The 17,314-nt window shown below is 42.7% G+C and overlaps 1 protein-coding gene across 2 annotated transcripts in view; it reads right to left on the bottom strand.

The window, feature by feature from the left end:
• RNGTT (RNA guanylyltransferase and 5'-phosphatase) overlaps window positions 1-17,314 on the bottom strand; it is a 668,054-nt gene that overhangs the window by 143,704 nt on the left and 507,036 nt on the right. For both annotated transcript variants that reach the window (XM_075338411.1, XM_075338412.1), the window contains exon 13: window positions 10,536-10,636. In XM_075338411.1, the coding sequence (XP_075194526.1) occupies window positions 10,536-10,636 (101 nt within the window). The remainder of the gene's footprint in view (window positions 1-10,535; window positions 10,637-17,314) is intronic.

The following is a 17,314-nucleotide window of genomic DNA, read 5'->3' as shown; positions in this document are numbered from 1 at the left end:
AATCCTGATCAGCTGTGTCCGCATCATCAACTAGAGATTCCCCCCGCTGAGACCCTGAACAATATGAGGATGTCAAGGGAATTGTCAAGCGAGCTCGCTTAGTCGGTCTGGGGCCGGGGTCTGTGTCAGAACCCTCAGCCTGGGATCCATGAGACACCCCAGGAGGACATTGTTGGTCCAACTGAGGTGGGCCAGGGGACAAAGATTCAACAGAGTCCCTGTGCTGAGATACCGGCCTGGACTGCAAGGCTTCTAGTATCTTAGCCATAGTCTCAGAGAGTTTTGCAAACTCTGTCCCCGTCACCTGAACAGTGTCAGCAGGTGGCTCCCCCTGGGCCCCCCTTAGCAGAGGCTCTAGCTGAGTAAGTGCCACAGGGGCCGAACAGTGCACACAATGAGGGTCAGTGGAACCTGCCGGTAGCGGGGTCATACATGCGGCGCAGGCAGCATAATAAGCCTGTGTTTTGGCACCCCTGCCTTTCGTGGGCGCCATGCTATTATCTTCCCTGAGTAACACAATAGGGTATATAGCCAGAAATCAACTGTGCACCATACAGTGTAAAATATGTATACCTTAAACATATAATGTTACACTACTGCACAATGGGGCTAGCACCACAGGTGCTGCTTACCACCCGCTTAAAGCGGTTGTGAGGCCACCAGAGTCCCTGCCTGAGTCTCCCAGACTTTGTCCCCCTCTGTAGCGTCCAAGGAGCTGACAGGAATGGCTGCCGGCGTCCTGAGGAGAGGTGGGAGCCGTGGGCGTGGCTCAGAAAGTGCGGGAGCTGGTGCCTGCACTGTGCACAGTGAGGGGAGTGGAGTATGCAAAGCATGCTCCAGCCCTCAGTGCTGCTCGTTCTGTGCAGCGTCCCGCCCTTCCCCTGCCTGTCAGGGCTGTGGGCGGGAGGAAAGGAAACTAGGCCGCAAAAAGCCGGGGACTCTAGTAATAAACGCGGCCGCCGTAAAAGCGCGGCCGGCGCGAAAGTCCCCGGCGCACTACAAGTCCCAGCCGCGCCGCAGTGTTTCCCTGGCAGCGGCGGTTAGTGCGGCAGTCCCTATACATAAACACACTCAGCAGCGCTGAGTGTGTAATGGCACATATTAACCCGGTCAGCGCCGCGGTCCCCGGTGCACTAGCACACCCAGCGATGCTGGAGTGTTGCTGTGCGCGGTCCCCACGGGGACACAGAGTACCTCCAAGTAGCAGGGCCATGTCCCTGAACGATACCCGGCTCCTATCCAGCAGTCTCCCAGGAGTTGTGGATGAAGCACGGTCTCAGTGCCTGGAGACCGATAGGATCCCACTTCACCAGAGCCCTGAGGGGGATGGGGAAGGAAAGCAGCATGTGGGCTCCAGCCTCCGTACCCGCAATGGATACCTCAACCTTAACTACACCGCCGACAAGAGTGGGGTGAGAAGGGAGCATGCTGGGGGCCCTATATGGGCCCACTTTTCTTCCATCCGATATAGTCAGCAGCTGCTGCTGACCAATCTGTGGAGCTGTGCGTGCGTGTCTGACCTCCTTCGCACAAAGCAAAAAACTGAGGAGCCCGTGGGAGCACGGGGGGTGTATAGGCAGAAGGGGAGGGGCTTAACACTTTTAAGTGCAATACTTTGTGCGGCCTCCGGAGGCATAGCCTATACACCCAATTGTCTGGGTCTCCCAATGGAGCGACAAAGAAATATAGGAAATCATTTGTGCCAACTGCTATGGGAATGTACAACAATAACATTAGTGTTAAATCATGAAGGTGAATGTTTACTTCTTTATTTCTTCTACTTCTCAGTTTACCCACTGTGTATGACCTAATCTAATGTATAATGTTCTTCTGTCAACTCTACTGTCTTGTCAATTAAGTAATTCATGTTATTATTTAAGTTGTGCTGCTGTGATCCCATAATTTCCCACGGGATCAATAAAGTGTATCGTATCGTATCGTAACAGAGCGTGGGGACGGTGCATGCTGAGGACAAGATGGATATCAGAACATAGGAAAGCTGGGTGCTAATAGAAAGAGGGATTTAAGATCATGGGAAATATGAGTGCTGAGGGAAAGAGCCAAGCGTCAGTGACATCATCCCGTACCCAGAGTGTCAGCGTCATTATCCCGTACCCAGAGTGTCAGCGTCATTATCCCGTACCCAGAGTGGTTCGGGGAGGTACAGTCTTTGCACCGGGGCCCATCAAACTCTAGTTACGCCACTGTCAAGGGCTATGGTAGTGCTGAAGCCTCTGTCCCTCCAGCTCTACTTCTAGCCCAGCGCCTACTTCTGCGTATCTGAGGGCTCCTTTGTCTGAGGTCACACAGCATATATGTCAGTCAAGCAGGATTAGGCAGCAGGGCTGGGCAGGGAATGGAGCTGGTGTGAAAGAGGCTACAGATCTATCATAGCCCTTGAGCTAATTTGCCCATCAATTCAAATGCTGATTTGTTAGTAACAGAGGAATAGCATGTATTGCCTGACTTGTGTTTGAAAGTGCTTCATATGTATAGATTTAGTTTAGGGTGTGAAATCCTGCTGATTAATTCCCTCATTTGCATACCAACTCAAACCCTGACTCAGTAATGGAGGAACAGACTAGCCATGTAAAGGTATTGCCAGACTTCTCTTTGAAAGAGCTACATGTGCATATAAATAGTTTGGAGGGTGAAATCCTGCTAATTCTCTTTAACAAAATCTAAAAAATATATTTGTTTTGCTTATTTGTACCTTTTTTCTTTGTTTTCCACTTTATGTTGCAAATTTGTAGTTTTTACATGGATTATGAAAATTTGTTACTCTCTAGGTAAAATACAGTAATGAAAAATATATCATTGTGAAATCCTTCTGTATTACATATGAAATTATGAAAGCCTTCTACTATATATCATTATGAAACCTGTCATTGCAAGATGATGGCAATAGTAAAGGCACAAAAGATTCTCAACAGAGGATTTTCTTCTTACAGCAAGTATGAAGTTGTCAAATATCTTTCTCTTGTGATATTCCTTGTAAGGCTGCTTTCACACATCAGTTTTTTGGCATCAGGCACGATCCAGCGAAAAAACTGATGCGATGGATCCGACCAAAAAACGAATCAGTTGCATCAGTTTTTTCCATCAGTTCCTTCACTTTTTTTGACAGATCCGGTGTGATACTAAGCATGCTCAGTTAAAAAAAAAACGGATCCGGCGACCGGATCAGTTTTTTGCCACATTATGCCTCTCAGTCCATGTCCAGTGGCCAGAGTGGCTATTAAAACAGCAAAAGGTATGGCGTACCCTGACATGGGTGAAGTCCCAGGCTTGCCAAATCCCCTTATAATCAGCCAAGACTTTGTACCATTTTGGGACTTATGGGAGAAGGGGGATGTGTCCCGTTGTTTAGATAAGAGATAAGAGCTGGAATGGCCCTAAGGAAGCTTGACAACAGCAGGAGGCTGAAAGGGTTCCATTTTGTATGATGATGTGTAATAAGGAGAAGTGGTGTTCACCCAAAAAGGGGTGGAGCATACAACATCCAAAAGGGTGGCAGTCTGCATTATAGACTTCCATTCCAGGGAAGGGCCACGACAGTATTTCATGGAAGGGAATGGAGAAATTGTGACTTGGCTTTTAGACGCAACAAGCTTGGTGACCCTGGTAAGGGCCACGCTCGATGACGATTTAATTCCCAGAAAGAAGATTAAAGTCAGCAGCAGTTATGGGGACGGTAAAGAATATCCAGTGGCCAGAGTGGCTATTAAAAGAGCAAAAGGTATGGTGTACCATGACATGGGTGAAGTCCCAGACTTGCCAAATCCCCTTATAATCAGCCAAGACTTTGTACCATTTTGGGACTTATGGGAGCAGGGGGATGTGTCCCGTTGTTTAGATAAGAGCCGGAATGGCCCTAAGGAAGCTTAACAACAGCAGGAGGCTGAAAGGGTTCCATTTTGTATGATGATGTATAATAATGAGAAGATTGCGCCTGCTAAGGTTGACAGTGCTGAGTTAGGGGTGACCAAAGAGAATGATGGATCTCTTCAAAGTAGCAATATGACTGGTAAAAATTTAATCAACTGTGTGCCCATTGGAAATGGGGCAGCTACAAAAAAGGGGGCTGACAACAGGTTGAGTGGGGACATGTTGGTCCAGGATACCAGGGGGAGTGATGATGACTCCAATGTTAACTGTGTCTCAAATAAAATCGCAGGAGAGTGGACTGGGGAAGAGAGTGCTGTAGAAGAAAATGGTGCATACTCCAAAGTACCTGAGGTAGAGGCGTTCGAGTGTGAGATAACCTGAAGTTCTGGAGAACCTAGAGAAAATTGAAGCAAAAGGAAACCATCCAGGTTTTAAGTGCATGATGGATTCGGCAAGGCCGCAGTAACCGGAGGGTGGCGACCTAGGACGTATATATACGTTGTAAGACGTGAAGGGGTTGAACAAATATATTCTGAAAAACCTTTTGGTCCTTAGACAATCTTAACCTCGGAATACAACTGCTGGGGTCCCAAAGAGAGTGGGAGCCCTAAGAAATTGTGCAGTTTGACTGCCCCTAACGCTAGCTCTGACTGTAACTAGAGCTTTTTGGAGTAGGGCTTATATTTCAAGCATACGCCAAAAATCCAGTAAAATTATGCTAGGGCTTATTTTTGGGATAGGACTTACTTTCTGGAAAACACAGTAGCAAGTTTGTCTATTCTCTGATTTCCCATAGAAGTAAATGGAGATAGTGGCATATGTCTAACTTTTCAAACACAATAGCCACAAGAGAGAGGTACGATGTTGAGGAAAGTGTAAGTCCCTCAGATGGGAGCTGCAGCAATCAGACATCAGTGGCATATCCTGTGTATATGACATAAATGTCTGAGATGGAAATAACGCTTTAAGGGCTTAAGCAAATTTAGGCTTAATGGATGCTGCTGTTAAAATGGATAGCTGTAAAACGTGCTGTATATATACAATAAAGCAGTAGTACGTAAGAACTCTTCAACCTTGGAAGCTTCACAGAAGCCATTAGAAAACTCTTCATTTAATTTTCTTTATATAAACATTACTGTATGGGGATGGAGTAGTCTCTTCTAGAAATATTGATTGCCTGAATTAATTTTTAGCTGGAAAACATCTTTTCTCTCTTATCTACCGTCACACTTCACTACTCTCAGGGAATGTATTTGTTTTATCTGATAACAAATCTAAAAAGTCTGAAGCATGAAGGCAGGCGAGGTTCATGTGAATTGCTTTCAGTCTGGAGTGAATAGCTCCGGCAGTAGAGGTTACTAGCCTGCAGATAAAACCTTATTAAGAGTTGTGTATCATCAGAAAATGTATAAGTCATCTTATTATACTCCGTATAGCCACTAGGTACAGAACACAGTGCCAGCATTAAACTAAAGCCAACATAATAAGGAAAGATATTTTTTAAAAAGCCCATTACTGTAATAAAGTGCACTATAAAATAAGAGTAGGGTCTATAACATAAAACAAAAGTGCAGACGTATAACGTGCCCAGTCATACAGTCTGGAAACGAAAAGACTGAAGACTTGCTATCCTAAAGGAGTGGTCTACTACTTTGACATGGTTTCGAAATTGGGCCACAGTAGTGCTAATTAGTGATGAGTGAGCACTACCATGCTTGGGTGCTTGGTACTCGGCAGGTCAGAAGCTGGAATGGGCTGGAATTGTGTACTGAGTATAATGGGAAACAAACATTTTTCTGGAAAATCTTCTGGAAAAATGCTGGACTTCCATTATACTCAGTTTAAGATTCGTGCCCGTTTGAGCATCTGACGTGTTCGTTTTGAGTACCGAGCTCCTGTGCATGACAGTGTTCGCTCATCACCAGTAGTAATATAAAAAGAGTACACATACATCCCTAACAGACCCCTTCCGATTCTCCGTACAACAGCCTACTGTGGTCTCCTTCCAATGTGGGATGTCAAATGACTACAGCAGGCAATTGTTTACAGTGGTCCTGTACCAACCGAGCCATCAGAAAGCGATGGGACTGACTGAGCTGGAACATGATCCCAGCAGCTAATCAGTGTATGCTAGTTGGCGGCAGCAGTTACCACACACGCCATAATAAAAGAAGACATGAGACCCATGTGGAACACTTATAGCAGAACTAAGGGGTCTGCTAGGTATGTGTCTTATATTAGCACCACTATTACCCCATTTTAAACTATGCAAAAGTAGCAACACCCACGTTAAGGATTTTTTATAAAATTCTTCTTTGTACATGGAAATCACATGCGGGGACACCAACTAAGACCTACCATTACAGGACTTAGAAGTTATCCATAGATAGTGCATATTTATAATGTAAAATATAAAGGTTAGAAAAATGGTGAGCCATAAGTAACATACTAAGCTTTAGGGGCACCTGATGTGTTATTCATGGTGCCCCAACCACAGGCAGCATGCATCAGAGTCTGGCTACATGACATCAGTCCATCTCTGCCACCAGCTGGCTTTACCCAACACTGCTCTTGATGACTGACAAGTCTTTCACTATGAGAGGCCTGTCAATCACTTGGAGCGATGCTAACTGGGGATGGCACCGCACTAGTCATGTATTTGCCATAGTTCCCCGGTTAGATCTTCTAATGATATTTTCTGTATAATGCTGGGGCATTTAAAATATATATATATACCTGGCTGCAGCCGTGCATCCAGGCCCTGATTCATGCTGTCAGTGGGTTGGGCACCAGGAATCAAGTGATCGGTTCCCTTTAAAAGTCACAGTTTGTAAATACTAGTTTGTGACTGGTCGCTTTAATAATATCTTGGGACATTTAATCACGCCTCATGCCACATATCTAAAGGCCCCGTCACACTAAGCAACATCGCTAGCAACATCGCTGCTAACGAACAACTTTTGTGACGTTGCTAGCGATGTTGCTGTGTGTGACATCCAGCAACAACCTGGCCCCTGCTGTGAGGTCGTTGGTTGTTGCTGAATGTCCTGGGCCATTTTTTAGTTGTTGCTGTCCCGCTGTGAAGCACAGATCGCTGTGTGTGACAGCGAGACAGCAACAACTAAATGTGCAGGCAGCAGGAGCCGGCTTCTGCGGAGGCTGGTAACCAATGTAAACATCGGGTAACCAAGAAGCCCTGTCCTTGGTTACCCGATATTTACCTTCGATACCAGCCTCCGCCGCTCTCACTGCCTGTGCTGCCGGCTCCTGCTCTGTGCACATGTAGCTAGCTGCAGGACACATCGGGTTAATTAACCTGATGTGTGCTGTAAGTAGGAGAGCAGGGAGCCAGCGCTAAGCATTGTGCGCTGCTCCCTGCTCTGTGTAGCTCCGTGCGGTGGTAACCAAGGTAAATATCGGGTTGGTTACCGATATTTACCTTAGTTACCAAGCGCAGCATCTTCCACGCGGCGCTGGGGGCTGGTCACTGGTTGCTGGTGAGCTCACCAGCAACTCGTGTAGCCACGCTCCAGCGATCCCTGCCAGGTCAGGTTGCTGGTGGGATCGCTGGAGCGTCGCAGTGTGACATCTCACTTACAGTGATAAACATTAAAAAAACACTGGCATCGGGCTCGCCTTTAAATACAAAGCATAAATAGCTGCTAAATCAAACTATGTAAATGAATGTGGCTATCCTCATTGGAATGCACAGTACATCCATCATCCTGAATAAGTAAGATGGAGCTGGGGAAGCCAGACCTGTCTGCCTAATTGTTCACGATGAATCTTCGTAAGAAAACTAAGCAAAGTATTACCAAGCAATTAAGCAGAAAACAGCTTGATAGGCAACCGTGAGACTATGCCCCTTTATAAAGTGCCCACTGCAAAAGCACCAGGGGGCTGTAATAGTTATTGTTAATGATTAGAACAATTTAACCAATTTTAACAATTATAGTGTCATCAATAGCAATAAGGAACTATTGATTCCAAGTATGAGAAATCTCCACATTTGGTGTAGGACGCATCAAGCAGGATATTTATCAGTTACTGGAATCCTAGACAATCCGCTTTGTGGGCAGGCTCGGACTGGCACATAGGAGAATCCCCCGGTGGGCCCTCCTATATGGGCAGTAGTTCACACCACAATATACTTGATGCACTATGTACAGACAAAGGCAACATCTAATCATTCATGTAACAAGCTACCAAGTTTATTAATGTATACATTTGTGAATGAGGGCAATGTCATATTTGCAAGCGGATAAACAGTGGGCTATTGGCACCCAAATCCGACATGGATTGTCGGTATTACTATATCTCAATATACATTTTGGGCAGCATGGTGGCTCGGTGGTTAGCACTGCTATTTTTTCAGCACTGGGGTCCGGGGTTCAAAACCCACCAAGGACAACATCTGGGTTGCCTCAGAGTTCCTACCACACTCCAAAGACATACTGATAGAGAAAGTACATTGTGAGCCCCATGGGTACAGTTATGATCACATCTGTAAAGCACCGTGGAATTAATAGTGCTATATGAGCAAAATAAATAAATTATATTATATTATATATATATATATGTATATATACACACATACATACATACACACACACACAAACACACACAGTACAGAGCTCCACATATAATCTTGCGATCTTACAGCTAAAAGATTACCAATAGATATTTTACAAGTTTTATGGAAAACGTTCTATTGACATGTCTGTAAATAATAGTAGTCATCAGAACCTGATGATTATACAGATATGAGTGATACATGATGTGCTAGCCATATTTCCCTGCAGAAGTTTCTCTACTATTTTTTCTTACATACAAGAAATTGGTGGTTAGCATGTTGAGGCATATCACGGACAGACATAATATTTTCCATAAATATCAGCCATATATGCAAATACTTGCTTTACTAATCTTATATTGGTTTAGTGATACAATTTGGATTATCACAAGAGTTGGCTTTTGCAATTCGGTTGGCATCATATAGGAAATGTGAATGGTTTGTTGACTGAAATGCCACAAAATGCAAGCCGAGGGCTTACATTACAAGGTTGACCCACATTTGATTACTGGACAGGAACCCGATGTAACAAAGACCACAAACAAAAAGCCTGCTGAGATACGAGTGTGTGTGCAACGGATGGCCTATTTTCATGTAAATTATATTTTTATATACAGTACAATATATCTGTTATGCTGAAAGTAAGCTTTAAAGCATACTTGTTCTTGCATACAAAATGTATTAAAGGGACCCAACCACTAGAATTTTCACATATAAAGTAAAGCCAGTGCTATACTGGTTATAGGATGCTGAATGTAAGCATAGCTTTTGTCCTGAGACTGGATATTTTATTTCAGAACTGTGTGCAAGTAAAGTTCCAGCAATGCACTGATATTTGATTGACAGGTGCAACAGGGGTGTCAATATGTGGATCAGGACTTGCTATCTATTCCTGCCCCCTGCATGGCCATCCTCCCCCTGTCGGTGTCATAGACGTTAATTCAGGTGCAGACAGACAGAAGAAAAGATAGAAAGAACTGACCCACATATTCCCTTCCTGTTGCACCTGTCAATCAAATAGCAGTGCATTGCTGGAACTTTACTTGCCCATATTTCTGAAATAAAACATCCAATCTCAGAACAAAAGCTATGCTTACATTCAGCATCCTAGTGCCAGTATAGCACTGGCTTTACTTTACATACGAAAATCCTGGTGGTCGGTTCCCTTTAAAAAGCACAGTCTTTCTGCAACCAACACCAGTAATATAGAAATGCTTCTGGTGCACACACAAGTCTAATAAGTCAATGCTCTATCCTGATTCTCCTGCTCAGTTACTTCCCATCCACTCTGAACGTTTCCGTTTTAACTGCATTAGGCCTTAAACGAGCTGGAACCTTCTTTCTCACTTCCCAGCATGCATAGCTCCTGCCATTGATCAGTTGCTTGGATGTCTTGAACTGAAATACTGGTTGTCACACCAGAGAGAAGTGCAGATAGACAAAGATCTCTATACTTTCTGTATTCTGTCAAAAACTTGATACAGATGGATTACACCTGACAACAGGCAGCAAAGTTACATAGAAGGGATGTGCCTAGTGGGCAGAACTTTGGAATGGTTTTTAGGTTGTAAAACAAAATAGTATGTAAATAAAGTGATTTGTGGACACTTGAAGCTGACTTTGGTTGTCTGTAATCTGGGAGGTTAAGACGCTATGCAGACAACTGAAGATGCCCAAGCCATATTGGATGGGATTAGGGCTTGTCTGAGATTTTTAAGGTTAGAGTATCAATTCAAGTCTTGCCCTTACGGACTTTAATCAAGACAGATTGGTAGGAATTAGAACATTTCCACCACCTTGATGGCAAAGAGGTAGTTTTATAAATGGCGAACAGCCTTAAATCATCATTGAAATAAGACATTTGCTTTGACTAATAAGCCCAGCTTTAGAAAGCACAGACGAACAGTATGGTAGTGACTTTGGGGGGAAAACAACATAAAAGATTCCCCTTCAGTTAGAACTAAAAGAAAATATCTATTTCTGCTTATAAATGATCCACTGAGATATTCAGAATACATTATATACACACATACACACATATTATATATATCTATATCAGAAAAATAGAACTCACCCTTCTCCACCAATTTTTGTTATTTTCAATCGAAAGTCCACAGAGTTCATGTTAGGTGGCTTCCATTTCAGAATGTCATCACAACGACCACCTTTGTATTTCTAAAACAGGAATAAAAAGTGTACTATTAAAAAGGGGCATCTCAATGGTAAAGAACCTTGAATTGAAAGCTGTGTGTGGAACAATGACAACAGCAAGGCTAAAAGCTTCCACTTGCACAGTGCGAAAACATGGCCAAGGATGAAAGGCATTACATTTAAAGCGCTTACTAAATTATAGAGGAAATAAAAAGGGAAAACATTTAACAACTTTCAAAAAGTAAGATGAAAATACAGCAATTAAAGTGATAAAATAAAAACATTTGTAGTATGAATTGCCGTCTAGTTTTACAACAAATGTCAATTGAAAAGCATGCTGAATTAGAAAAAGGATGAAAGTACATAAAAGTGTGAGACACAAAGAAACCGATTGTATATTAAAATAAAATAACCAAGTCTTATGGTTGAGAAGTGGGGTGGTTGTGGCCTTTAAGTTACTAGGGTCATTAATGGATATCATGGAAAACGGAAGAGGTGTTCAGAAGACAATGGCAGAAGGTCAGAGCAGGAATATGCCCATCAAGTAATCATGGCTAAAAGGCAGCCTTTCTCCATCCTGGCTATTCATGTGCCATAAGAGCGGAAGAGAAACATCAGTGGTACAAAGCAGAAAATACATCGGTGGCTTCAGGTGAATCTACAGGATTTCTGTGGCTGTATTTCTACCACCTATGAATAGTGGTTCTGCTGCGTACAAAAAGCTGGGGGTTTATTCCGGTTCTTGTTTACAGCTGTGATTGCAGTTTTCATATTTTTGCATAAAATCAGAATTTTGCACCTGTATTGCCTCCTTTAATTAGGACTGATCCATTCTGTTTGTGCATTTGTAGTTATGATTTTGGCTAGTCAATACCATTGCCTTTTTGCGGTTTAATATGCATAAATGTGAACTAAAACTAGATTACATTTTCACACAACTCCTACAAGTGAACCAAATAAAAAAAAATAGCCAAATATTCAATTAATATTTGTAATGAGCAAAATTATCCAATATCATATGTCTGCAAGTGACAAAAAATATTTGAACCTTTGCTTTCAATATCTGTTGTGAACCCCTTGTTCAGGAATAATTGCATCTTAAAGGGAAACGGTCAACAGATTTTTGCTATATAAGCTGAAGCCAGCATGCTGTAATGCGGGCGTCACACGGTACGATCTATCGTGCGATCGCATGAGCGATCGTAGCCACCCCCGTCGTTTGTGTGTCACGGGCAAATCGCATAATAATGTTATTATTTAGTATGTTTTTGTTGAAAACTGTTTTTTGCCACTTACATAGCTTCTTATATAGTGTGTATATATATATATATATATATATACACATACATACATACATTATATATATATATATATATATATATATATATGGACAGTGACACAATTTTCGCGAGTTGGGCTCTGCATGCCACCACATTGGATTTGAAATGAAACCTCTACAACAGAATTCAAGTTCAGATTGTAACGTTTAATTTGAAGGTTTGAACAAAAATATCTGATAGAAATTGTAGGAATTGTACACATTTCTTTACAAACACTCCACATTTTAGGAGGTCAAGAGTAATTGGACAAATAAACCAAACCCAAACAAAATATTTTTATTTTCAATATTTTGTTGCGAATCCTTTGGAGGCAATCACTGCCTTAAGTCTGGAACCCATGGACATCACCAAACGCTGGGTTTCCTCCTTCTTAATGCTTTGTCAGGCCTTTACAGCTGCAGCCTTCAGGTCTTGCTTGTTTGTGGGTCTTTCCGTCTTAAGTCTGGATTTGAGCAAGTGAAATGCATGCTCAATTGGGTTAAGATCTGGTGATTGACTTGGCCATTGCAGAATGTTCCACTTTTTTGCACTCATGAACTCCTGGGTAGCTTTGGCTGTATGCTTGGGGTCATTGTCCATCTGTACTATGAAGCGCCGTCCGATCAACTTTGCTGCATTTGGCTGAATCTGGGCTGAAAGTATATCCCGGTACACTTCAGAATTCATCCGGCTACTCTTGTCTGCTGTTATGTCATCAATAAACACAAGTGACCCAGTGCCATTGAAAGCCATGCATGCCCATGCCATCACTTTGCCTCCACCATGTTTTACAGAGGATGTTGTGTGCCTTGGATCATGTGCCGTTCCCTTTCTTCTCCAAACTTTTTTCTTCCCATTATTCTGGTACAGGTTGATCTTTGTCTCATCTCTCCATAGAATACTTTTCCAGAACTGAGCTGGCTTCATGAGGTGTTTTTCAGCAAATTTAACTCTGGCCTGTCTATTTTGGAATTGATGAATGGTTTGCATCTAGATGTGAACCCTTTGTATTTACTTTCATGGAGTCTTCTCTTTACTGTTGACTTAGAGACAGATACACCTACTTCACTGAGAGTGTTCTGAACTTCAGTTGATGTTGTGAACGGGTTCTTCTTCACCAAAGAAAGTATGCGGCGATCATCCACCACTGTTGTCATCCGTGGACGCCCAGGCCTTTTTGAGTTCCCAAGCTCACCAGTCAATTCCTTTTTTCTCAGAATGTACCAGACTGTTGGATTTTGCTACTCCAAGCATGTCTGCTATCTCTCTGATGGATTTTTTCTTTTTTTTCAGCCTCAGGATGTTCTGCTTCACCTCAATTGAGAGTTCCTTAGACCGCATGTTGTCTGGTCACAGCAACAGCTTCCAAATGTAAAACCCCACACCTGTAATCAACCCCAGACCTTTTAACTACTTCGTTGATTACAGGTTAACGAGGGAGACGCCTTCAGAGTTAATTGCAGGCCTTAGAGTCCCTTGTCCAATTACTTTTGGTCCCTTGAAAAAGAGGAGGCTATGCATTACAGAGCTATGATTCCTAAACCCTTTCTCCGATTTGGATGTGAAAACTCTCATATTGCAGCTGGGAGTGTGCACTTTCAGCCCATTTTATATATATATAATTGTATTTCTGAATATGTTTTTGTAAACAGCTAAAATAACAAAACTTGTGTCACTGTCCAAATATTTCTGGCCCTGACTGTATATATATATATATATATATATATATATATATATATATATATATATATATATATATATATATATATATATACATACATATATACACACACACATACACACATATATATATATATATATATATATATATATATATATGCAAAAAGGAGGGGAGCCAGCACTGCCTATGAGTGGCATGCAACAATGAGAAAGTAAAAAGTGTAATATTCACAATTTCATTCCTACTGTGACAGTTCAATGAGATTTTTGGCAAATAATTGATCAATGATTTGAGCCCCCCTGCCCCGTCACGGCAAATATCTATAAGGGGGGTCCCTACACTATATTTATAATTTATATACGTACCCTAAGGTCTCGTGTAATGCGCAGGACCGTATAAGAACATCACCTACCTGAGAAGTGTCAGAACCGCTCCCATGCTGCAAGGGCTGACAACTGCGAGTACAAGGGCAGTCCAGGTGCCAAAAATCTCATTGAACTGTCACAGTAGGAATGAATTTGTGAATTTTACACTTTTTACTTTCTCATTGTTGCATGCCACTCATAGGCAGTGCTGGCACCCTTTCTTTTTGTATATATATATATATATATATATATATATATATATATATATATATATATATATATATATATATATATATATATATATATATATATATACATACACACACACACACACACACTATATAAGAAACTATGTAAGTGGCAAAAAGCTGTTTTCAACAAAAACATAATAAATAACATTTGTGCATTCTATGAATTTGTTGTAAGAAATAGAATTGCCTCCATCAGTTTTGATGAATGGTTGAATTTTTCTATTTGTTTGAGAGGAAGTGAAAAATTTTACTGAAATGTGGTTAATCTGCTGCTATAGGAGACAACGTGAAATCTTTTTCCTTGCAGCAATGATCTGCCTGCTCCATGTCATCAGAATACTTGTCAAAATTAAACTCCTCATCTGATGAGTATGAAGATATGGCAGCAGTAGCACTGTCAGGTCCAAAGTCCTCTTGCGCCTGCCAGTCCTGTAACAGCTCATCCTAACTGCTACCTCACTCAAAGCTTCTTTTCCTTTAGTAAGCTGTTGATCATCAAGCAGTATACGATGACTTGTGTCCACATAAACAGCTGCCAGAAGAATTTTATTTTCCAATAGCTGTGTATCTCTTCATTTCATTGAAGCAGAAATGCCATCTGCAATTAAACCTCCTCTTTGGGACAGGCAAAATAGCAAGTTTTTCCACTCCCTTATGAAAATGACAGTAGTTAAATCCTCAACTTGTAATTTTTTAGTCACGGTAATTGGGTGATTAAGCAATTCCTTCAATTCAGCCACCTATGTCCATTGACCTTCATTTAATGTTACTTGAGGGTTCACCATATCTATAAGAAACGATTTTAGTTCAAGCAATCGCTCAGTCATTAAATAAATGCTGCCTCACAAAGTGACTTGATCGACAATTGCCCCTTTCCCAGCACGTCTCTTCAAGATGGAATCAATTTTAGGGGCTCTGGCAGCAATAACCAACTTCCTCACTTTTCCAATTAGATTTCCAGCATGTCCGCCCAGTTTCACACATCCGGCTTTTCGACGGTTTGGCGAATGCGGCGCACACCAGTACAGTATGATACAATACAGTGGCAGCGCCGCAATTTCCGGGTCACATGCTCCGGTCACATGACAGCATGTGACCAGCGTTTGTCGCGCTGCCACTGTACTGTATACACTGTACTGGAGTGCGCCGCATCCGCCAAACCGGCGAAAAGCCGGATGTGTGAAACCGGGGTCTCTCTTGCAGACTCTCTCTTGCCAGCTGCAGCGTGTGCACAACACAGCGCATGTGATGAATATGAAAGTGTTTTGAAGCAGCTTCAACAAGATCATCTAATTCTAAAGTATCATTTTGCTGTTCTTCTGTTGTAATATCTGTTTGTTCCTCAGTTACATGAACAGCACAGTGGCCTTCCATCTCTAACATACTAAATCCTAAATTTTCTTCTAGCTGTTGTTCATTACTCTCATTCATCAGTTTTTATTGTACTTATGTGTGAAGCATTGTCCATTACAATAGCAAGAACCTGTTCTTTTTTTTGAGATCATAATCTTGCAGAACTTTTTCCACTAAAGCTGGTGTCACACACAGCGACAACGACGTCGCTGCTACGTCACCATTTTCTGTGACGTTGCAGCGACGTCCCGTCGCTGTCGCTGTGTGTGACATCCAGCAACGACCTGGCCCCTGCTGTGAGGTCGCCGGTCGTTGCTGAATGTCCAGCTTCATTTTTTGGTCGTCACTCTCCCGCTGTGACACACACATCGCTGTGTGTGACAGCGACGAAATGAAGCGAGCAGGAGCCGGCACTGGCAGCTGCGGTAAGCTGTAACCAGCGTAAACATCGGGTAACCAAGGGAAGACCTTTCCCTGGTTACCCGATATTTACCTTCGTTACCAGCCTCCGCTCTTGCTGCCAGTGCCGGCTCCTGCACTGTGACATGTGGCTGCAGTACACATTGGGTAATTAACCCGATGTGTACTGTAGCAAGGAGAGCAAGGAGCCAGCGCTAAGCAGTGCGCCCGGCTCCCTGCTCTCTGCACTGTGACATGTAGCTGCAGCACACATCGGGTTAATTAACCCGATGTATACTGTAGCAAGGAGAGCAAGGAGACAGCGCTAAGCACGGCTCCCTGCTCTCTGCACATGTAGCGACGTTATGATCGCTGCTTCTGCTGTGTTTGACAGCTAAGCAGCGATCATAACAGCGACTTACAAGGTCGCTGTTACGTCACCGAAAATGGTGACGTAACAGCGACGTCGTTGTCGCTGTCGCTTAGTGTGAACCCAGCTTAAGGCCTGGAGAAACTGGCTGGTTTGATGAGCTTTACTATCTTTTACTGCCAGTGTCTTGCTAACAATTTATTTCTTGTTACAAACATATCGAACATTGATGGCAAAATAATTCAGTGAAATGCAGTGACTCTGGGCATCCAGCAAAGGCAATGGGTTTCAAGATAGGACATTCAGACACATCGTTTTGTGAGGATCCTCACAAAGAATGAGCATGTCAGTTTGTGGCCTTTTTATAATCTGCTTTTGCTATTGAAAGCATTATTTATGAGCTCAACAACCTTTCAGGTGATACATTTATTTAAAAAGCTGATCTGCTTTTGCAGCTGTAAAACGTATCCTCAAAAAACACAGCAAAAACGCTGTGTGTGAATGCAGCCTTAGATCAGGAATAGAACAGCCATTTATAGGACATTTCATAACTTTCCCAAATTCCTATGAAAAAATATTCAGCACATTCTGCATTGCACTACTGTCCTCAATTTATTATATATTTTAGGAGTCGGAGCATTTTATACCAACTCCACCAAAATGAGCTCCGACTCCACGACTCCAACTCCCCAGCCCTGTGTGACACTCTTCCTCCTCCTGCAGATTCTGCCTGTGTCTATAATCTTTTCCTCCTCCTGCAGATACTGCCTGTGGGTTTGATCTCTCCTTCCCTTCTCCTGCAGATTCTGCATGTGTCTGTAATCTCTTCGTTGTCCTGCAGATACTGCCTGTGGGTTTGATCTCCCCTTCCTCCTCCTAGAGATTTTACCTGTGTGTGTAATTGCTTCCTCCTCATTGAGATACTGCCTGTGTGTGGTGTTTCCTCCTCTTTCAGATACTGCCT

This window comes from Anomaloglossus baeobatrachus, chromosome 3 (assembly GCF_048569485.1).
Source record: "Anomaloglossus baeobatrachus isolate aAnoBae1 chromosome 3, aAnoBae1.hap1, whole genome shotgun sequence".
In the NCBI taxonomy this organism is placed as follows: domain Eukaryota; kingdom Metazoa; phylum Chordata; class Amphibia; order Anura; family Aromobatidae; genus Anomaloglossus; species Anomaloglossus baeobatrachus.
Note: the sequence above shows the minus strand (reverse complement) of the source record. Positions and strands in the feature narration are given on the sequence as shown.